The 24,052-nt window shown below is 44.1% G+C and overlaps 1 protein-coding gene across 1 annotated transcript in view; it reads left to right on the forward strand.

Annotated features, from left to right (window-relative positions):
• MED12L (mediator complex subunit 12L) overlaps positions 1 to 24,052 on the forward strand; it is a 319,300-nt gene that overhangs the window by 40,206 nt on the left and 255,042 nt on the right. The window contains exons 4-6 of the mRNA XM_087818088.1: positions 1,206 to 1,397; positions 2,779 to 2,811; positions 5,773 to 5,932. Coding sequence (XP_087674214.1) covers positions 1,206 to 1,397; positions 2,779 to 2,811; positions 5,773 to 5,932 — 385 coding nt within the window. The remainder of the gene's footprint in view (positions 1 to 1,205; positions 1,398 to 2,778; positions 2,812 to 5,772; positions 5,933 to 24,052) is intronic.

Here is a 24,052-nt window from a genome sequence, read left to right on the forward strand (position 1 = left end):
TACTTTATTTTAATCATGGTTGCCACTGTCTGCTAATCTTATTGGAGGTATTTATTAGCAACTACTACTAATAAACTTGCATCATATTATTAAAGAATTCCCAGGGAATGAAATGTGATGCTTTGATAGGATTCTTGGAAATTCCAACAGTTTTTTTGCGTATTTAATTTTTAATATTACTTTATCTCCTTTTTGTTGTCTTTCTCCTTCCTTGTCCTAGTTTAATTTGGTTGATGTGAAAATGTTACACGAATCCCAGGAGCTCCCTTGGCTGCTTTGCTCCATTCAGAGCAGGTGACAGGAGCTTTCTCTTGAAACACTTGTACTCATGGAATTGGCAGCCCAATCAAAAATGTTGAATAGTTAATTTAATTGACTCTTGCAATTTTCCATTTAAATAAATTAAATTTCTCTAGACTCTCTTTTTAAAAGCACTGAGTGTAAATACAGAGTTTGCTTTCCAAAAATACACGCTATTAAGATGAAACAAGAAAAAGAATGATTGCATGTGATTGATTACTAGGCTTTCTACGAAGCCCCGCTCGGGAAGAAGATTCTCTCCAATGGGTGTGTAGCATGAAGAAGCAAAGTACAGCGGGGGATTAAAGCAGAACCCTTCTCTTGACATTTATTCAGGATGTAATTAATTTCATCTTACTAGAGGTTTTCAAAGGCTCTTCTCTCTTGAACTACTTGTCAATAGGAGCAAAGGTGTGGTAGTTTTTGCATATGTTAGTATAAGGAAATCAAGACTCTTAAACTACCACTTTATTTTCTGATAGGCTGTTTGAAGGTTTTCAATTAAAATGATACAAATAAAATACTAATATACATTATTAACATCCTTTTTTTGTGTGGAGTTTCCTCAAAAAATTAGAAATGGAACTATCATTGGACTCAGTGATCCCACTTCTAGGAATATATCCTAAGAAACCTGAAACACCAATCAGAATGAATATGTGCACTCCTGTGTTAATAGCAGTGCAATGTACAACAGCCAAGATCTGGAAACAGCCCAAGTGCCCATCAGTAGATGAGTGGATTAAAAAAGCTGTGGGACAGTCACACCATGGAATACTACGCAGCTGTAAAGAGGAAGGATCTCTTACCCTTTGAGACAGCATGGAGGGACCTAGAAAGTACTATGCTAAGTGAAGTTAACATACTTATTTTCTTTTAACTTTTTCTCTTTTTTGTTTTCTCAGATTGGAGCTTATTTTAGCAGCATATTAGCTGAGAAACTAAAGCTTAACACTTTCCAGGACACCGGAAAGAAGAAGCCACAAGTTAATGCTAAAGATAATTACTGGCTGGTTACTGCTCGATCGCAGAGTGCAATTCATAGTTGGTTCTCTGACTTAGCAGGAAATAAACCACTTGCTATTTTGGCAAAAAAGGTATTAAGTTTTTCTTACATTGTTTTAATTGTGGTCTTACAGAAATGAAGATGTTTGAGATAATCTTCAAGTATATATTTCTTTCCCCCAATTCTCTCCAAAACTCAAAGCCTCAGTGGCAGGTGTACTGCACCAGGTGCGTGCTGCATGTATGCTATTTTGTTCTTTATTTTGATGACCTGTGTTGCCAAGGACATCCCTAGACCTAAACATCCACACAGGGAGCAGTTCAGGTGGACTTTAGGTAGACAAGGTTTTTAAATCAAAAACAGGCAGTAAGGTGATGTTTCTATTACATTTTCAGCTTTCTTAGCCCAGGATGTTCATAGTGTGTGACGTAGGAATCCTGGCTTTGTTACTTCCTTGCCTTGGAAAGTAACCATCCACATGCTTTAAGCGAAGTCTCCTTTCTAACACATGGTATATAGATAGTGATAGTGATTTTGTGTGTGCTTGAAAAGCTTCTTTGAAAAAGTTTTAGAGCAAAATCGGCAGGTTTACAGATAGCTCCTAGCTTTTTGGGCGGCTGGTGGGAGGAGGGAGGGTTCTTTTAAAATCTTGCCTTGGTCCTTTCAATCCAGTGGGAAACAATACACAGATTCAACAATCTTAACACTATAAACTGTGTTTTGAAATGTAGATGAGAGCTAGAAACCCCGTTAGTCTTGCTCTCTGGCTTCTTGCACACCTTTCAAGTAATCCGGCAGGTCTTTCTCATCTCCCCTGAACCCTTTAGTTTTAGGGGTGCCCGTCTTCTGTTCCTGATAGTAAGTTTTCATCATCTGGCTTGGCGCAGGCCCAGTTCAGAGGAGAGCTCCTTTGTGTATCTGCTTGTTTGGTTTCTAAAGCAGCTCTTTGGAAAGAGTACCCATAGCTCCCATTGCCCTTATTTTGCCTGAGAGTCAGCATTCTGTTGCCTTCCGTGGATTTCAGTGGTTAAAGGCAGTTAAGTCCTTGAAAAGCACAACAGTCAGCACTACCACCTCTTGCTCCTCAGGTAGTGCCTGTTTCCACACAGCCTGAACCGTGCAGCGTCTCTTTTCCAGCGGTGAGCATGTCCACGTGGGCCCACTGTGGCCTATGAAGGGTATCCGGAGGCCAGACAAGTTAGAGGGGATCCTTCGGTATTCACTGACTTTCTAACCATAGTCCATACCCTCTGTGTCTGTCAGTACCTCCAACTCCCACGTGGCCAGCCTGACAGTTTTCCTTTTAGGTTTTCCTTTTTAAAAGCCTTTGGAATGCATTTTGTGGCGTTTCCCGGAAGGACGTACTGGTGAGAAATTGAGGCCCTTGCTTTAGGGGTGCAGTGGTCCCATCTCTCAGGAGGGAGGTGAATTACAGTGCAGTGTATTAGCCAATGTTCTTCTCTCTTTATTAGGAGCTGCCTCTGGCCAAGTCAGGTGTTCCTCAGGTAAGCCCTGACGTTAATTTTTTGCGAAGTTAAAGATGTTTTCTTTATAAGACCATTGAATGTACCTTGAAGTATTCATTTCTTGGGCATTTCAGAAGTTTGTCCCCCTCTTCAGCATATCATCTTCTTGAGACAGCAAAATCTCTTTCTGAACTGGTAAAAGATTATATTCTCTGCATGCTCTTCATATTAGAAAGTTTAAGTAATTCCTTAATTTCTGGCATTTATCTGAGATGGCTTAATGCAGAAGACTTTCATTTTCCTGCTGAGATCCCGAGCCATCTTCCCACTCTGAGAGGTCAGAATAGTTGCCTGTATGGGATGGGTCAGGTTTCTGGGCCTGGGTTTGTTTCTATGACGCTGCACAGCACTCCAAGTATGTAGCCACGGAGAGCGGAATAGTGGCCTGTGACAGGCTTTTTAACTCAGTCATGGTCAAGGCTGGATTTGGAAAAGGAGACTTCTGGTCCTAGGGATATCCTTCTGGCTCTTGCACAGTTCACTGGTTATCACGTGCTCACTTCAGGTGATGGAGCAGTGTGGGCTGTGGGGTTTCCTCTGGCCTGTACCACTGCTTAGTGAGTAGTCGATACTGATGGTACCGTGCATCTGAGGGGAAAGGTGATGCGAGGATGGAAAACCATCAAACGCTAGGTGTCTTAGTTTTCCTTTGGTACTTACATGCAGCTCTAGCTTGACTCAGACACCAAACAGCTGCCAAGGATTGCCTAGGTTCAGCTACAAGTTCAAGTCAGACGGTTTCTTTGCTCAAAATAGAATCCATCACTGTACAGAAGTCATACATCATTCAGGGTAAATGTATTTTCCTTTCTGAGTTGGCCCAAACTATAAATTTGACAAAACCATCAATGTGTGTCTTTTCCTTAATTAAATAACTTTCTTCACATATGTTCTTCTGCATTCTAAAGCCCTTGATTTGAATCGACCATTTCTTAGGGCTCTGCCATAGGAGCAATGAGCTAAGCTAGAGGTTTGCCTTCTGTTGTTAACATAAGACCTGTGGCTCAGTTTTGTTTGCTATTTCATCTAAACATTTCACATGTTCAAAATGTTTTTTGTCTCCTCCTGTCAACTGCTGTTCAAAAGAGCTCCTTTAGGCATCTATAAAAAGTACTATTAGTGTTTCCTTGGCGATGCTAACTTGACTTTCTGCATTTGCCTATTTTTTAGGCTGTGGTTTTATGATCTTTGGTATGTCTGATTAAGAGGCAGCCTGACCTTGGCAGTGGAAATTTAACTCGCTGACACCAAACTGTGTGTTCCGAGTGAGAAGGAACCACTCAGGTCTTGAACCGAATAAATGATAATAAACCCGAGCCTTGTGCTCCCTGAAAGATGTGCCTTGTAAGCTACATTTTCAAGAACTTATCTTGTTAAAATGTATTGCTGTGGTCTGCAGAAAGGAAGCCTTAGAGTTTTGCCCTGTGATCTTCAGCTCCCTTTCAGTGAGGTTTGGACTCATAGTTGCCTCTGTCCTGGGGGTATGTTCTCAAGTCGGCACCCAAGGCAGGAACTACACATGATCAGAAGTCTATTTAGTGGCCCATAAGACTCAGTATGTGGACACACTGTGCTTTCCTTCAGTGTTGGAGCAGCTTGATATTTCTTTGGTAAGATCCAGGTGATTTCAAGTGAAATCAGGTGACATCGCTTTGTTTTATAAAAAATAGTTATCTTTTATTTCTGGGATCACACTTTGTACCAAATGTGTGGATAGCCAAATTTATAACATACATATGACGCGAATATCCACTGACTAAATGGGGATTTGGTTAGCAGAAAAATGCTATGCTATATGAAGCAGTTAGCTGGTTTGAAGCCTTGATTTCCAACACAAAATCAAACAAGAGTGTGGGGCAGAGACACCAAGGCTCTCAATGTCCATGCTTGTGGTGTTAGGATCCTCTTAGGAGGGGGTAAAGTTCATGGCTTCGAAACACTTTGGCTGGCATGGAGAAATCTTTGGAACTGGCAGCAAAACAAAAATTGTTATAATTTTGATATATGTAATTCTTTGCTTTACCCTTCTAACTTAGTCAGGTAGACATTATTGCATTCATAAATGAAGAGCCTGGCAAGGATGGGTTTAACCAAACAGGCTGGTGCCAGGAATGGAGAGAGGCACTGGTCCCTCCTGTGGGAGGGTGCCTGCCTCTCTCATGTTGCTGCTTCAGTCCTGCTGCGCACAGCCAGCAAGCCTTTGTCCATTCCTACTCTAGGTTCAGAAATTGAATAGACTGTATATAGATGAGCCAGCTGGTCTTAGGATATTTATGAGGAATTCTAAGAGTGGATTAATTCCTCCAAACCATGTGGTGGTACATGGGGATACTAATTTGCTAAATAGTACCTTTGTGGTCCGGAGGAAACTGCCCCCAGTGCCTACTTTATGTCATCCAATTAATTACCCAGCTGTTTCCAGCTCAGTGTTTATTAGGCTGATTCACTGTTCCATCATTTTAGCTTCTATTTTAAATTTTGGGCTAAAGGCACTTTAAGAAGCTTTGTGCAAATTGTTAATTCTTATGAAATGGTACAGTCAGAAAGCTTTATATAAAAAAGTGTTCTTGGATAAAATGTAGAGTGGCAACAGTTTTTCGCTTGACCTGTTTGTTCTAATTTCAAGATAAACTCGGAAGACTGTCGTAAAATTATTTTTTCTATTTTGTTGATACGATGAGTTGCTTTCATCATCTGGTAATTTGCAGATAATTTGTTTTTGTAAGTAAGAAAGCACAGCTGATAAAATTGTGTTGCCAATGTGCTAAACATAGTTTTGGTTATTTTTCCTTAGTGAAAATTTGCTTAAAATCCATTAAGGATATACTTTTAAAAAAAGGATATACTTTTTTATAACCAGAAGGAACTAAATAGTCTCTTTTCTGTTGCCTAACAGTGAACACAGTATGTGATTATTACAAATATGTTATTTCTTTTCAGGTTCCCATCCTTAGTAAAAAAGAGGATGTTTTTGCATATTTAGCTAAATACTCAGTGCCAATGGTTCGAGCAACGTGGCTGATCAAGATGACTTGTGCCTATTACTCTGCGTTTTCTGAAGCTAAAATGAAGAAACGCCAGGCTGCCGATCCCAACCTGGGTGAGTGTGAGTCGGGGCGCCGCGCTGCCTGCTGGCTCCGCTCCGTGCACGGCCGCCGGCGGAGCCCCGAGAGTTCGCTCACCGTGTGGGCGGAGGTGCCCGCCCCGCAGCCCCAGGGTCCTCATTCCATCGCAGGCTCTCTTCCTGTCCTCAACTGGCCCTGCGTCTGAACACTTCGCCGCCCTCTTTATAACGCTGTAGCAAGTTCTTACTCCAGTGAGGATGAGCGCCCAGATTCTTGCTGTGGCGCCGAGGCCGTCCGTGGCTTGCCCCCGCTTCCCAAGATGCCCCGGCCAGGCCGCGGTCCTTGGGTCCTCCCTCCTGCCGTGCTCCTTGCTGTCTCAGGGCCTCGTGCTCTCTTCCCTGCCCTTGGGTTGCGCTCAGGGTACCCGTCCGCCCCCGCCTCTTCACTGAGGCTTTGGCCCAAACGCCATTTCCGGGGCGGGTTTTCTGCGGACTCTGAGCTAAAGAGCACTTCCGCTCCTGCTTCCGGTCCTCCCCGCCACGGCCTCACGTGTGGTTACTCCAATCACAGCCCATTTCACCGTGGGAAACTGTCTTTAGAAATTTTACGTCTGCCCTTCCACGCACGCCGCACGCACGCACGCACGCACGCACGCACGCACGCACGCACGCCGGCTCGGGGCAGGCACCGCTGAATGAACTGAAGGGAGGGCGTCTTTGGTCGGAGCCTTCACTCTTCGGTGCCTACACCGGCCCCCCTGCGGTGGTGCTGACGCGGCTTTCTAAAGGTTTGACCCTCGCTTCGACATGTGCACAGGGAAGCGTGTATGAAGGTGCCCATTTAGAAGTTAGCTTTGCAAATTCCCTATGAGGTGAAAACACGCTTCCGCTTGTGTCAGGCGGCCCGAGCCGCGGAGTCCGGGAGCAGGGGCAGGAGGCAGGGCCCTGGGCCAGCGAGGTGCGCGGCGAAGTGGCTGTAAAAGCATGAAAACGAATCCAAAACCAAACAGAAAATGCATCTTATGGCCGTCACTTTTGAGTTCAGGGTATCTCGTGTGTGTGAAAACAAACAAGCAGAGCTGAACTGCACTTACAAACCCTTCCCGTGTGTGTGTGCAAGTGTCAGGGGAACAGCTGGGAGGAAATAAGCCACTCCGCGGCTGTCTGTGAGTGTTGTTTTCACAGTCTTTAGCTACCTCTGCATTTCTGAGTTAAATTTGTTTCATCAGCTTATTATTTCATCATTAGCTGATTATTTTATTGGGGGAAAGAGAAGAAATGCGGACTCTTTATTACTAAAGTAATGCATTCTCACAGTATTTTCAAGTGGTGCTGAAGTACATAGAGTGTTCAAGTTTCTCCCTTTCTGTGCTGTCCCTGAACTTTCCTTCGTTCATTGTGGGGGTGTACACACATCACACAAGCACATGCATGCAGTTCTCATCTGCTTCTCTGTATCTGCACCTCACTTATTAATGCTCCTCCCCAGAACCTGCGTGTCTGGTGACTCGCCAGCCACCTCTACTTTGATGACTAACAGGCATCCTAAGCCTAATGTATATCAGATCAGTCTTGACCTCCCACTATCCCTACCCTTGTTCCTTCCTCCAGCTCCTCCTTAGAAATGCACATGTCGTCTCCAGGGGGATAAAGGTAAGAGCCGTATCTTTCAAAACACCGCCTTCAGTCCCTCAACAATCCTGTCTGCTTTACTTTCAAAACATCATCAGAATCTGGCCACATAGTCCCCCTGCTGCTGCCACTCTGGCCCCAGCCCCACCACCTTTGCCTGTGCTATTGCTGCCTCCAGCTGATCTTGTTTTCATTCTTCTCTAATGACACTTTTCTATTTTGTAGCTAAGGCATAGATGATGCCGTACTCGGAGTCCTCTCATGGCTCCCTGTCTCACTTAGATGTGTACGTCAGCCAATACCCACGGCCTGCACTCATATTGCCACCTCTGGGCCTTGACCTGTGGCCACCTCTCCCCCTCCCTCCCACAGGTGCCCACTTGGCCTGCCCCCTGCCCGCACTGTATCAGCTCTGATGGCACTCCCTAAAAGAAGCCTTCTCAGACCTCGCTACCTCCCTGCCACTTCTTGCCCTGCTTCCTTTTCGTCATAGCTCTTAATACCACCTCATGTTATATTTTAATTTAATTTAGGCTCACTTATCTCCACTGCCTCCCAGCTATAATGTTTTCCCATGAGAAACGTCAGAGTGGTTGAGTGCTGGATCTCTTAGGACAGCATCTGGCATGCAGAAGGTGCTCAGTAATTTTTAAGATAAATAAATGCTTAAGCATTTATGTGTCTGTGTATCTGTTTTTCCCCATTTCTCCTAATTCATAATCCTGGAAACTTCCAGCATCACCAGCTACAATGGAGAAGCCTACTTCCTCCTTTCTGTTTTTTTTTAACTTATTTGTGTCAATGTTTTCCTTGATGCTTAGTTTAATCTGATTTTAACTGTCACAAAAAGGCAAAAAAGGGTGATCATGAAGGAATGATTCTGCCAAATGAAACATAGAACAATTTTAGGACAAATAAAAGTTTGATAGACCCTCTTATTTACAAAGAACGTGTACTTAGGGTTTTTAGGAATCCCAGATAAAAGTGTATCACCAGGACCATATTACTTCCTCTACCAAATAAAAGGAGGGAAGCCCAACTCCAGTTTCTCATTAAGAGCATCATGGACTTTTTGTTAGATTCAGTACATTTTCTTACCAGTGTAACCTGTTGGTTTTTTGGTGGGATTATTTTCTACCCCGACAAAGCTAAAATTTCTGTTATTTGCACATCCACATGGGTGGTTGATTAGGTTCACCCACTAGCTGCATTCCCCCCCCCCCCCCCCATAAGCCATGTAACATCATTCTGGTTTTTGACTCAGTTTATTTACAAAATTTTACAGTTCATGGGACTTTATGGTTATTCATGTGTAACAAGTGTGAATTTTAAATCCATGAAGGTCGAGTGCCTACTACACAGTTTCTCATGGTAGAGTATAAAGGGTTTGACCTAAAAATGTTTAAGGCTAAAACTAAAACTATTTTTAAAAATGCATGAATTTTAGGCATTCAACCCTGGCCTCCCAGGTCTAGCATCTGAAAAAGAGCTTTGGGCCTTACTCGTCCCAGGGATTTCAAGCAGAGTCCTCGATCTGTCCGGACATCAGTCCTCTTAACCTTGACCAACAATCCATGTTGCCTTTAATTGTCATGTCTTTTTAGTCTTTTAACATCCAGAGCAGTTCTTCAGCCTTTCTTTTTCTTGATCTTGAGAGTTTCGAAGGGGCCAGGCCAGTTCTGTAGATCGTCCCTTGGTTTGCACTCGTCCAGCTCCCCGTGATTGAATCAGGTAATCACTTTTGCTGGTATGCCAGGACTCCGGGCTGTGCATGTCCCAGTTCATCAAATCACATTGTCTCCAAGCTGGTGGGATACTTTGATCATTTGGGGAAGGTGGTGCCTCCCAGATTTCTCCACTGCAAAGTTACTATTTTATGATCTATAATTAATAAGTAATTTGACTATGTAGGTATCCAATTTACCTCTATTCTGACATGAGTTTCTTATTTATTTTTTGTATTTTTATTGATTTCAGAGAGAGGAAAGGAGAGGGAGAGAGAGAGATAGAAACATCAATGATGAGAGAGCCATTGATCAGCTGCAGCCCGCAACCTGGGCATGTGCCCTGACCGGGAATTGAACCCTGATCTCCTGGATCCCAGGTCGACACTCAACCGCTGAGCCACGCCCGGACGGGCTGACATGAGTTTTTTAAATGCAAATGTAACATACTATCTATATTCTATGAAAAGAGCACATGTTTTCAACCTGGTCTTGTTTTACTGTCAGCCTGCCATACCTGGTAATCTCACACTTTGTACTTTGTCTTTAGCACCTTCTTCAGCTTCTCTAAGCAGATTATACATACATGTGGAAGCATTTGGCTGTGGAGACATAGCCATAATATAGCAGGTTTCACACTCCACAGGAGCCGTACAGCCAGGCATGCGCACACATATATATGTGTTGAATTGGATTAGGTTGCACACATTTCAGAAGATTAACTTGCAGTAATAGGCTCTGTGTTCTTGCTTTGATAGAGAAAAGACTCATTCAGCACATTTGGGGCGAGATTGACTATCAGGTGTCACCCTTTGCTTTGGTTGATTTTATGACTGGCTTGTCTTGATGGTGGTTCTTAGGATTTGTAAAGTTTTTTTTTAGTAGACATGCTTTTATTCCTTTGTAATAGACACATATGTTTCATTTGCAGTTCCCACATTCAAAGTAGAACAGTGCTATGAAATGGCACTGCTGTTTGATTTTACTGAAGAGAGTTTTCCCTGAAGTTTGGTGGGCGCACAGAGACAAGGGAGCAAGCCTGGTGTATAAATTCTTTGAACAGCAACACAGAGAGCCTCACTACCCTTCTGAGAGGGTTGCAGATTAAATGGGTGCTGCCTGGGAGCTTGCAGCCAGCACCGACACACCCAGTAGTGTACACCCAAAAGTGAGAGGAGAAGGGGCCCTGGGCTTATAACTGAGGTTTTATGTGTAACTTCAAGGAGGGTAAAGGAATATTTGACTTGGATAAATTCTAACATCAGAGCAGCGATTCTAAAATAGAAGTGAATTAGGGAAGCTTGGAGGAAGAGGTGGTAATTTTTCGTCCTTATGAGACAGAGAATAAAGTAGAGAATAGGTAATAGGTAGATATGATGCTTAGAAAATGCTGTCACATAGGCAAGTATTGCACACTCGAGGGAAAGCGCACCACGCATAATGCATAGTTAGTTTCAGATATTTTTTAGAGTTGAATGATGTTCAGTTTTTAATTGAACAAGGATGCTTAGCTGTCTTAAATGTTTTGAACTCAACAGAGAAAAGCATTTAAAATGGTCTAGCAAATGTTAAAAATAAAAAGGGAAAACTTACATAGTTACATGATTAAAGAAGGTCTGAATAGATCAGGAAATATGTCTTTAGAGTAAATAACACAGAGCTTTGTACATTTATTTGTAGGACTTTCCCCTGTGAGGATCTTATTGTTACCGAGCCAACGAATAACAATTCCGGTATTTATCCCGTTCTTGCTGTCTCTGCAACAGCGCTTCTGGAGTGGTCACAGAACCACCTCTCCGAAGTCAGCGGGTTGCCCCCTAAAGCCTTAGGTTGACTCAGCTCCTGGTCGCGCTGTGGACATGGTCTTGGTTACTTGAGGGAGCTTTTTAGCCTTTGGGATCCTTCATCCCCTTGCTGTTGGACCCCAAGGCTGATCCCCTGTCAGCTTGTGTGGGAAGAATCGCCTCTCACCAGCTCTCCCGGACACAGGTGCATGGTGACACATGTTACCTGTTCCATCAGTGGTGTCTGCTGGGTTCTGGTATATTCAGCTCATTTCCTGATTTATCCTTCAGGTGCTCTGTGGGAGGGATGCTTTATCCCATTTCACAGAGGAGGGCGCTGAAGAGTGGATGCTGCCTGGAACCCTCAGTGCACATGTCCGTCCAGGCCCTGAAGCCCATTGACACTGCTGGTCCGGGGATGGAGGGGGAATGCAATGTAGTCTCCCTTCCTTCTCTAGTATTTGGATGCTTGCATAGATGCCCCAGGGCAACAGTGAAATGAATGAAGTGTGGAAGGAAGCCCAGGGGGATCCATAGAGGCAGTGACATTTGAGTAGTTTGAAAGGCATTTCCCAGGAGGACAGAGTTGGGGGTGTCGTGCTAGGAGAAGCATTTCTGGCAGAAGAGAAATAGGGTCATCAGATAGTTTGACTAGGATGGAACTGCCAGGATTTTATTTTTTTCCGCTCGGGCATTGGGTTACCAGTGGGCGGCGATGAAAGGCTGTTTGCTGGTATGGGATATGTGAGTTCTTGTCTGCTGGGAGCGTGGAAGGGCATTTTGTAACAGTTCTTACAATACTCTCTCAGTTTCTTGTCTGTAAAATGGGGATGAATGGCAACACCTTTTAAGGATGAAATGAGTCAATACTACTTCTGTGTTTAGAACTCTGCCTGGCATACCGTAAATGGCCAGTAAATGTGGACTATGAATAGTATGCAGAGCTGCCACTGGGACTGCTGTCATTACCAGCCAGCATTTGTAATTATTTTGTGCATCATGCTGGGAAATTTGTAGACATGATCTGTAATCAGTATAGGAACCTTGCAGTGTCGACTTCATTATTTTCGTAGTGTGTATGAGAGACTTCCGTGAGGTCACTTGCTGTCACAGATGGAGGTAGACTCACTAGAGGGCGTTTGCTCTCTCCTCCATGCAGTGATGTGATTGCTGGGGGGGGGGGGGGGTGCATGTTGTGGGTCTGGGCCTGTGGAGGCAAGAAGCATTGCTAGGGAGAAAGCTGCCATCAGGGAACAGGATGCAGGACTGGGGGCTGTGGGCGGCACTGGAGGGGTCAGAACTCTTGTTCCCATGGGTGCCTTGGGAGGGGGCAGAGATAGCACAGCTCGGGCGCCATAGAAATGAGAGAAAGAAAGATGACATTGTTTGCAAGATGAGCAGCTTGAATTCTGACTAGAGATTGCTGGGTGTTCCACATGGTGAAAAGTGATGAGGTATTACATGCATGACGTCTCTTTTTGGGGATACAGATAGATTAGAAGAAGCTTAAAATGCTTCGTGGTTAAACTGCCCAGGGAACAGGTCGTTTGTCCTCAGTACCCTGAGGTGTCGTTGGGCTGGGGTTTGGAGTTGGATGACTGACTTTCCTTGGTTGTCTGTACTCTTGCACCCACTGTCCTTATTGTTCCACTCCTTCCCCACATACAGAGAAGCAGCAGCTCCCTTCTTTCACAGTGGGTAATTAATTTGTGACATGTTCACTGTGCAAAAGTACCCCCCGCTAAACACATAATTGACAGTCTGGTGTCTTACCTGAGCCCACCAGCTTACTTTCGGTTTGGGTCGTTGGAGACACTGCATGCTAACTCTTCTGATTGCAGGCACCAGCTTCTAGTTTCAAGTCAAGATTACCTCCACATTTTCAGTGTCCCTTGTATCTCAGTTGTCATAAAAGAGAGATCTGCCTTGCTATGAAAACAACCCTGGAGATTGTACAGAGTGCTTGTGTGAGTGTAATTTAAATTTGTGCTTTACGTAGGCATGGAGAATAGGTTTTCATTGAGGAGGGAACCTACTGGTAAAGACCATTCTCCAATACAAGGAACGGGCCTGTGGGGTAAGAGTTTGGCAGCTGCAACCATCCTGTTCCTCCGCAGTCCTTCACCTAACAGTTTGAGCATCCATCAAACCACACCTGAAACTTATTTTATGGGGGATAGATATTGGCATTCATCTGTAAAAATAGGCTTTCTCTTATCAACTGTGATAAATCATAATTCTTTCTTTAAAAAAGAGTAAATGCTAAATTATTTTCCTTTAATTACCAATTTTCAAAGTGAGAATTGCTATAATTGCACCTTTACTGTTGAAAAATGAGTTTCTCAATTTTTAAAAAATTTCTCTTTGGTCATTGTTATGGGCTTGTGGATTTTTATTGGTTTAGTGTTTTACATCCAGTTACAATCATTGTTCTTTGTAGGTTTCACATTGTACCAAAGTTGGCCAATAGAAGAGTCTTCAAGCTCTTTTGTATCCTTTCGATATGACACCCTTTGCTTAGAGCACCTTACTGCTTTGGGTGCAGAAAGAGAGCCCATGCCCAGGCTCACCTTGTACTGTTTCTGCCACAGATCCTCCATCAACCATTTCTCTGAGGAACCCTGTTTCTTTCTAGTGTTCAGAAAGCAAGATCTGAATGCCGAAGGTGCTACTGCTGTTAGGACGTGGTGGCAGCCAGGCCCTGTCTGTGGATGGTAGAGACATAGGACTGCATGTGTGTGAACACATTTGAGAGTTTACGTTCCTATTTTTATTCAATTTTATGTTTATCTCATGTCTATTGCATGAACAACCCAATGATTGTTACAAACATATACTAGCTTCACAATTAAAATCTGCTACAATCTTCTGTTGGGAAGACAAGACAGGAATTTGGAATATGTAATAATGGCCGAATATTCCATCATCTTCCATACAGGGAACCAATAGATAATGCTTAAAACCAAGAAGTAGGACTGTAAGCATGTCATTTAGAGAGAAAGAGGTAAACAGAAGACACAAGGGAAGAGAGTTAAAGGAATCTTGTTTGGAGAGTGGGAAGGGAGGGGTTTATGACAATGGGCTGCTGTTTCCACAGTATACGGACTCTAAGACTGTGCAGGCCTAACTTCGATATAAACAAAAAGTTAACTGAAACCTAATCTCTGCCTCCAGTTATCACTATTGCTGTTGATACCTTTTCTGGAAGACATCTTGCTTTAAAATGTGTGCTATGAAAAAGATTTGCAGGAAGTTCAGGGGATGCACTACGATTTCAGTTATTCTTGGGTAATATTACAAGCACTTACTTTTCACTAAGCTGAGTACTTCTTTGGAACTTAACAAAAACAAAGTAAATATGCTTTGTAAAAACTGGAAGAATTAATATTTTTACATGTGTGTAGCTGTTCTGTTCATTGACTATGTAAAATTTTCTGATTTACAGAGACTTAAAAAATTGTTGTAAAAACCATAGGTTTATCATCTTAACCACTTTAAGTGTACAGTATAGTGCGTTACCTCTGTTGTGCACCTTGTTGTACAGGAGATCTGTAGACCTTTTTCATCTTGCAAAACTGAAAGCTGTGCCCACTGAATATCCCCCTTTCCCTGCCCCCAGACCCTGGTGGCCTCTGTTGGGCTTTCCTAATTTACAGAAATTTTTAAAGGTTCTAACCAAGTATAATATGCTTCCCTGTAACTCCGCACCCCTCGTTGCTCACTGTGGAAACATTTCAGCTGTTTTCCAAAGTAGAAATGGTATGGCCCCTTTTCCATGTTAGAATGCTGGGGTGTGGTGATGGTGGTGTGTGTATCTATGATCACTTAAAATTTGATGAAATCAAAGGTAATGTCTGGCTAGGATTGCTTTTGAATTTTTTAGAGAAATGCATTCAGAGAACATACTGTATTTCACATGGATCTGGAGTGATTTTGTGTAAAAAGGTTTCGTGAGCTCCTGTGCATTGGGGTAGATGCCGTGAAGAATTTTAACTGAAGGGAGACTATGCTGTCTTTAACGGGTACCATTTTTGGTGGAAATGCACACCCAGAACAGAGGGTAACAGTCAGTACATAATTATCCATAGTTATTTGAGAAATGATGGCGAGACTGGAAAACTTAGGGAATGTTTCTGAAGGAGGAAAATATGAGGTGGGCCTTAAAGAAATGGAGCCTTTGCCCTGGCCAGCTTGGTTCAGTTAGAGCATCCGCCCTGGTATTGAAGGGTCCCGGTTCCATTCTGGCCAAGGGCACGTATCTCAGTTGCAGGCTTGGTCCCACCTGGGCACATGTGGGAGGCAACCAATCAGTGTGTTTCTCTCACATTGATGTTTCTCTCTTTCTCTTCCACACTCTCTGAAAAGCAATGGAAAAAATATCCTTGGGTAAGAATTAAAAAAAAAAAAAGTAGCCTTTAAGTAAAACTTGGGAACATTTTTGTTTTGTTTTCTTTTTGCATCTTAGAAAGTATTTCTTGATCTTAAATTAGTTAATCACCTTCTTCCCTGGCAGGCTGAGAGCAAATGAGTTAGGTTTATAGTTCTGTTATGTGTGCTGTCTATAATACTATCACATCTTCTAGTCTTGTTGGTCTGGGTGAATTATCTAGTTTTGTATTTTCTGTGAAAAACCTATTGCTACTCAACATTTTCTCCATTTTCTACTCATTTTTAATGTTAACTCCTGCTTGGATTTATAAATCATCTTCTGTGATGAAATGGTAATCAGAATCCACATTTAATTGTTGATACTGTAGTTTTTACTCTTCATGGCTGTTAGTACATGCATGTATGTCTACGCTGGAAACATATGCTACAAAAATACCTGGTTTTCGTAGTTTATAGACTGGTTTCCTATGTTACCATATGGGGCAGTCCTCCCGGAATCCCTCTGAGGCAGCTGGTTATCTTCAGTTTACAAATCGGGATGAGAAAACCCCTGGAAAGTAGGAGGACTGGGGATTCTGTCCTGGACTTGTTTCTGGGTCCTGTTTGCTTTATAGACTGCCCAGGCTGCTCAAATGAAAGAGCAGTGGCTGAGGGGCTGGAAGGGTAGGTGTTGGGCAAGGTATGAAAGGTACGTCAAAAGCTCAGTGCTTAATGAATTTTTGTCATCCACCTTGCAGATCTATTGCTTAAAGCTTAAATGTGAGAATTTTTTTTAAAAAGATGGCTTCTTGTGTGCCTTAATTTTTTAAATAGGTAATTCATCTCCATGGTAGGAAATACCAAACATCCAGATATTCACAGTGAGTTCTCTCCTCATTGCTCCCCCGTTGCCTCCCAGCCCCCCATCACACACTTCAGAAGCAGTTGTTACTGTTTCTGTTATCTTCTGAGGCGTTTTGTGTGTATCTTAGTTTGCTTTTATGTTTGAGAGAATTGGTGCTTGTCCCATCCTATGCATGTAGTGGCCTTGTTCTTCTAAAGGCTGTGGCTACTAACTTTTTCATGACCTACAAAAGTTGGATCTTTTTTTTTCTTTTTGCAATTTGCACTGGAGTGTTAATTCCATAATGAATAGAAAGCTTTTTAAAAAATTTTAAAAAGATATTCTTTCAGTTTCAGAGTCATTTTCCGACAAAGTGTGTCTAATCTTCCAAACACAGTCCCTGGACCAAAGCGGCTCTGCAGCCCGTTTCTGCTCACCGCTACCTTGGGGTCAGGGAGCACACAGGGTATATTGGCAGGGTCAGGACATGACCAGTGGGGATGTCTTTGTGAGAGTAGCACAGCGAACGTGAAGAGATTCAATTAAACGAATATATCACGCCTCAGTCTTTGGGCCCCAGATGAGGACAACAACTGAGGAGAGGCAGTGGGGCTATGCAGTGTGGAGGGTTTGTGTGGGTGAGAGCTTTTCAGTCTGAGTTACTTTGTGTGGTTGTCTGGCAGTGTGATGCCTGTAGTAGTACCTGTACTTGTGTCCTGGTGAAAGATTTGCCTGCCTAAAGCTGGCTCCGAAGCATGAACTTCACAGCACCTGCCCTTAGGACTTGGGTAGTGAGCACAGTCCGCTTGAGTGCAGAAACCGCTCAGACCATGTGGATTATGGAATGAAATGCCAGTACAAAGTGTAAAAAGAAAATGTAATATATTTGCTTTACAAATGACTCGGGCTTTCTGCCACACCTTCTGTAGCAAGAGCGGGGAGAGGGTTGAGGGTAATGAATGTCCGAGGTAATCATTCAGGTGGGTTGGATGCCTTCAGTGGGGTGGGCAGTCTTCCCTCAGTGCTATGCCTCATTTCTCCACCTCTACCCAGACCCTCAGGAGGCCTGGCCTTTACACCCAGGGCTTCAGGAGGGCACAGAGATGCGTTCTCACCCAGGGAAGCAAGCTGTGGTCTCATCAAGCCCGCCCCCTTGCCAAAGACAATTCTGCTGTCTTGCGATAGCTTTCCTCTCCTGGGGAAATACAACGCATGGCTTGGTCTCAGATGTGGAAGGCTGTGTGGGTCTAATTAAATGCACCAGTTTAATATTTGTGAAAATAATGTCCCTCTGATTCTTGCTAGGAACATCTCACCACTGCTGAGGCTCACTCAGGTTTCTATAGGAGCCGGAAAGATTTGAGAAACTTCCCACGTGACAGTGTGGCATTAATTGTAAACAGCCATGTCGCGCCTCTGGCGGCAGAGGTTTAATATGGGCCCCCCATTGGGAAGAAACTCCCCCAAAGCTGTCTGTGTGCCAAGAAGCTGGTCGTGTGATTGACGTGTTGAATAGGAAATTCTTGTCCTAGGGGCTAAAATTGGATTCTGTGGTTGCCAAGAGCCTTGGCTTCAGATGCATGTATGGGGCTGATAGGGAAAGAGAACTGGAAAGAACCCCTGAATGCAACGGTTGCGTGGTCTGCAGTGGAGTGGAAACAAGAATTGGAGACCTGACAGGAAGGGGAAACACGAAGAACAGAGCCCAGTGCTGCTCTCCTCTGGTGTCAGATGCCACCGACATCTGCAAGCAGGAAGGTGCAGTTAGGCAATCCCTCCCCACCTGGGGACACGGGTCTCTCTCACTCCTGTCAGTCCCCCGACAGCCCTTCCTTCTCCTTCTCTGCCTAAGCCCTTGCCATCCGTTTCCTCAGTTGACCATTTATCTTTTTCTACCTTGAAATCCTCAACACGAACTCAGTCACAACTGTGCAGTTATCTATATATTGCCTAATAATCTTATCTTTTGGGGGTATTTTTGTCACTCCCCCTCAACTGTATTACTCCTCGGGCAGAGCGCCTCGTGTCAGCTCCTCATGTCAGCTCCTCACCTTGCTCTTTAGGCTGCCCTCCCTGCCTGTCACCTTCCTGTGACCTTCAGAGAGAGGCTGTCAGTGGTCTCCCTTAGCAGCCTGCTCACTCCCACCTAGACAGACTTACCTGTGTCCTTACCTGTCTTCCTGGGCTTGGCCAGTGAGGTCCTACTTGAACCTACTTCCCATCTGTGGGCTGCTGTCTGCTGGTCCTATAAGTCATATACGTTTGCTTTCTCCTGGGCACACATTACAGATCTAAGATGTTATATATCACTTAATTCTCAGAGTAACCTGTAGGCTAAGTATACATATCAGCTCTGTTTTACAGATGAGTAACCGAGGCACCTGGGGTGGAGTGGTGGGAGTGGGACAGAAATCAGGCCATCCACGCACAGAACCCGTGCTGCTCACCACCAGGCCAGTAACGGACACCAAGGGCTAGAAGACTGGCTGCCCTGTGAGCACACAGCCCACATTCTTACTCTGCAGAATAGATCCACCTTCCCCGGGACTATCTGTAGGACGCTTCTGCTGTCACAGTCAGGAAACAGTCCCCACATCTCTGCCTGCACCCTGACCTTCCTTTGAGGGTCAGATCTGTGGATCCACCTGCCCCAGACACATTTTCCCATGAATATCTCTGACACCTCAAGTTCAAGTGTTCAAAATTGGACTCAGAACTAGGAAACCTGAGTAAACTTGCTGGGTAGTGTCAGTGTCTCTCCTGGTTGTGATATTATAGTATCATTTTACAAGATGTTAACCTTTGGGAAAAGTAGGTAAAAGGTACATGGAATCTCTATTATTTCTTACAATTGCATGTGAACCTGTATCTCAAAATAAAATGCTAATTAAAGCAAAAAGTTAATGAAAACAAAGTGGACCCAGCCCCTTCACCCTCCTGCCCCACTTGCTGCCTCTGTTCCACGTCTCAGTCCCTGGCACCGAGAGCTCCAGAGCTATCCCAGCTCTCACACTTTCCTTCTCTCCACCTGCTTCTGCTACTGTTCCTCCTGCTTCTCTTTTGTTCCCTCCTCAGTCACCTCCCCACTGCACTTGGTAGCCTCCTTTCCATTTGTCTCCCCCCTTGATGCTCGGGCTTCCTGAGAGTCTTAATTTACATACCTGATTCCATTGCCTAAAATCATTCAGTGGCTTTTAATCATTTGTGATAAGAGACCAAACTCCATAGCTTGTCACTGCCTTGGTCAGAGTTATTGGGCTGCTGGTTATAAATGCAGATTTCTAGACCCCACTCCAGATTTACAGGGTTGAAATCTGAGTTGGAGCGCCCTCTGGTGACCATTTTGTGCACTAGTATTTGAGGTCCTCTGGCTCCTGCCACCTTCGTAGCCTCACTGGTGACCCACTCTCCCTCTGCCTTCCTGCTGTCCGCATTGTCTGGAATGCTACATGCACTGTTCCTGTCTGTGGAACTCCTTGGTACCACCCCTCAAGTCCTGGCTAAAATAGCCCCCTTCTTCCTATCCTGTGTCTCATGACAAGTCAGAGCACTTACCACATTGCTCGCAATACCTGCGTCCCTATGTGTCTCCCTATCTCAGGGATGAATGGCCTCAGGAAGGGACTGCTTTCTCTTCACTTTCGTAGCTCCAGATCCCAGGAGACCTTGAGACTCACAGTAGGCATTTAATGCTTGCTGCTAACTACCCATGGCTGTGTCATCTTGAGTTGTCACCATGATTTCCAGGTAACAGTACCTGGTGTCATTGCTCAGTAAATAAAACCAGAGAGAAATGGCCAGTTCAAAATAACAGTTACTCATCCACACAAAAACAGACACTCAGTATTTGCCAGTAAACACCATTGTTCACTCCAGGTAACTATGTTGGAGAAACTTTTTAAAAAAATATGTTTTTATTGATTTCAGAGAGAGAGAAGGAGAGGAGAGAGATGGAAACATCAGTGATGAGAGAGAGTCATTGATGAGCTGCCTCCTGCATGCCCCCCACTGGGGATCGAGCCTGCATCCTGGGCATGTGCCCTGACTGGGAATCGAACTGTGATCTGGATCATAGGTTGATGCTCAACCACTGAGCCATGCCCAGCCGGGCAGAGAAACTTTTTCTTAAGCATAAAAAGTGTTTCAGTAATTTATTATACCATACATCTCTGCCAGGTACTGCAGCCCCATGCCCTTCTCTGTAGAGGCCTGACTTTACTAACTGACCCCAGCCGGTGGCCTGCTCTGGGTCATCGCACTGAGGCTGTGGTTTCCATTTGGCTGACCCTTCCTCCAGGTGGCCAGTCAGGGTGCTGATTTCTCCATTCATTCTCCCTAGTGACAGTAGCTGAATAGGGGATTTCAAGTTTTTATAGGATACAACTGATTAACTTTTAGAAGCCTTTTATTACAGAAATTTCAAGCAGTGATACATATAGAAGATTGTAATAAAGTCCTTTTGCCCTTCGCCCAGGTTTAACCATTAACTCCTGGACACTTTTGTTTCTACTCTTTCCCCTCCTCCCTGCCCCCCCCAAATCATATTTTATAGTGGATTACTGCTTATCAATGTGGAAATGTCTTTTCATGAAATGTACATGATTTCTTACTAGTAGTAAAGTATTTTTTTTTTTAAATATATCTTTATTGATTTCAGAGAGAGGAAAGGAGAGGTGGGGAGAGAGAGATAGAAACATCAATGATGAGAGAGTCATTGATTTGCCACCTCCTGCACACCCCCGACTGGGGATCGAGCCCGCAACCCGGGCATGTGCCCTGACCAGGAATCGAACCCGGACACCTGGATCCTAGGTTGACGCTCAACCACTGAGCCACGCCCGGCCGGGCAGTAGTAAAGTATTTTAAGGAAACATTTAAAAAATGATATAACAACTTTACTGAGGTATAATTCACCTGCTATCTAATTAATTTAAAATGTGCAACTTAGTGGTTTTTAGTGTGATCATAGAGTTGTGAAACCATCACCACATTTTAGAACATTTTTATCAGGCTTAAAATAAATCTTGTACTATTAGCAGTCCTTCCCCATTTCCTTTCAGGCCCCCCTCAGTTCTAGGCAATCTAAATAGCCTTAGAGATTTGCCTGTTTGGACATTTCATAGAAATGGAGTCATAAAATATTTGGTCCTTTGAAACTGGCTTCTTTCAGTCAGTAGTGTTTTCCAGGTTCATGCATGCTGCAGGGCACATCAGTGGTTCGCTGCTTCTCATGGCTGAGTGCTGTTCCATTGTGCACATGTACCACATTTATCCACTCACCAGTTTATGGGCATATGGACTACTTTCACTTTTTGGCCATTATGAATTATGCTGCTACAAATACTTGTCTAGGAATTTTTGTGTGAACATGTGTTTTCATTTCTCCCCGGTATATAACTAGTTGTGAAATCTTGGGGTTTTATGGTAACTCTGTTTAACCTTTTGTGGAACTGCCCAACTTTTCCACAGTGGCTGCATTTTTTATATTTCTCCCAGCAGTGCACGAGAAATCCTGATTTGTACACGTTCTCACCAATGCTTGTTATCACCTGCCTTTCGTTTCTAACTCTCCTAGTGGTAGTTCAGTGTGGTTTTGATTTGCATTTCCCCGGTGGCTCATGATATCGAGTGTTTTTATGTGTGCTTATAGGCCATTCATGTATCTTCTTTGGAGAAATGTCTATTCAGATTCTTGCACATTAAAAAAAATGGGTTATTTGCCATTTTACTATTGAGTTTTAATAGTTCATTACATATTACAGACCTGAGTCCCTTTTCAGATGTATGATTTGCAAATGTTTTCTTTCAATCAGTGGGGTGCCTTTTCTCTTTGTCGATGGTACTCTTTGATAAAGAAAGCATTTTAGCAACAAAAAAACAGAGAAAAATGGTAGAAAATCTTTTAGTTATTCTACTGAGTGTTCAGAAATACTGAAGGTTTTTCCCCATTCAGTCTGTCCCAAAGTCAGGCTGGTTAAGTCTTCTACATCCTGCAGTTTTGAGAAGCGGGAAGTTCTCATTGTGGAGAGGTAGGAACCTTTTATGGTAGCAGTACAGCCTTGGGAAGAATTTTCCCTGGTTCTCCTATATCTCTGACGTAAAGTGCTGCAGCAACTGGATCACCTTACAGATGTGTGTGTCAGTCTCTGGACTTGGTGGGAGTTTTTTAAAAATGATGACCATTGTATTTACTTCACATAGTGGGTTCCCACTGGTATTGATAACAGCAAAGAATGCAGCCAGGAAAATGAACCTTCACAAAGTACATATATTTACTGTAAGTTTATTAAAAAGTAATTGAAAGTTTCGTATTTGCATGGGCCTTTGTAGTACATTGTTTAACAGGTGCTTCTAGCTGAGTTGGTTATCATAAGCACAGTGTCTTAGAGAGGGAATGTGGCATTGTCCCTATAGTGGTGTTTGAAACCTTCAAGGTATGCAGTGATGAATTTAAACTAGAAAGCAAAGGTGTTTATATGAAGATTTGAGAGGCACAGTAATTGGAGAGGAACTTGATTTAGTAGTTATTTTGGGAGAACCTTGGGGTGCACTGATTCAAGTCAGTACTTGATGGTTGACTGTGTAAGGCATAGTTTTATGGGGCTGAAAGAGAGATGGAGGAAATCCTGTGTCGGTTAGAGAAGAGAGGGAAATCCCTGCTAGGTGGTAAGATGGTGTCCAGAGACAAGAGAAGGCTGTATGTTAGGTGTGACATTTGGTTGGGCCCAGAAAGCTTTTCATGCTTGAGCACAGGTGAGTGGAGAAGGGTGGTAGGTAGAGAGTGCATCATGGGCTCAGAAGTCAGCGCACCCTGGGCTCCTAGAGTGCGAAATGCTAGGTGACAGGTAGCATTTGAAGCCATTCTAATTCCTAGCTAAGGAGTTTGGCCTTCATTCTGAAGGGCTGCTGACTTTTCGAAGGGTTTGGAACCAGGAGGCTGATGTTGACCCAGGGAGTTCTCGTGCAGAGCAGGGTGTCAGGCACTGGCGTCCACTGAGGCAGAGGCAGGGCTAACACTGGAAGCAGGTGTGTCCTCTGACAGTTCTTTCTAAAAACTTGTCATCCTGATAGTGATGATTACAGCTGCCACTTACTGATCAATTTCTGCATTACATTCACGGAGCTAAGTTACCCATCCTTATGGTCACTGATGTACGTATATTATTGACCCTGTTGTAGGATGAAGAGGGTGAGACTCAGCAGAGGCTAGATACACTGCTCCAGGTCGCATGGCTGAGCGGCAGATCTGGTGTTCAGATTCAGGGCCATCCGCTCCCAAGTTCACTCCACCAGTACAGCTGCACTCGGCCTCTGTTGCTCCCTGCTGACGCCATGCTGCAGAGCACCTTTTCTAGGAGCCTTGCTGCCCTGCATGCTCTGCTGAGCTCTCAGCTCTCATATTAACGCTGCGGGTGTTCCAGGCCCAGGTACCCTGGCACACTGTCCTCCCTATTATGTGTTTACTACTTTATGTGTTTTCATGTACCAGAGTGGGTACCTCACACCTGTTGTGTGCTCTGGGCTAGCTGTGACCCTGGGGAAGCCGACAGTGCCTGGATCTGTAAGGTGGTAGGTGAACTGCATGGCCTCTGAACCTCTTCTCTCCTGAGGTTCGGCATTGACGGGAATAGTGGCTGTGGGTGATAAGGGAAAACCCTTTCTGAAATGGCCGACAGTCTCGTCCGTCCCCACCCCCAGGCTTCCCCTGTTGCCATCCTGCTATGTTTCCTCGTGCCAACCAGAAGGGGCTTTCCCCCGCCCTAAGCAGGGTATCGCTGCCACGTAGGCAGAAGCATGGGTGGTG

The sequence above is a fragment of the Miniopterus natalensis genome, chromosome 6 (genome assembly GCF_054644295.1).
Source record: "Miniopterus natalensis isolate mMinNat1 chromosome 6, mMinNat1.hap1, whole genome shotgun sequence".
Lineage (NCBI taxonomy): Eukaryota > Metazoa > Chordata > Mammalia > Chiroptera > Miniopteridae > Miniopterus > Miniopterus natalensis.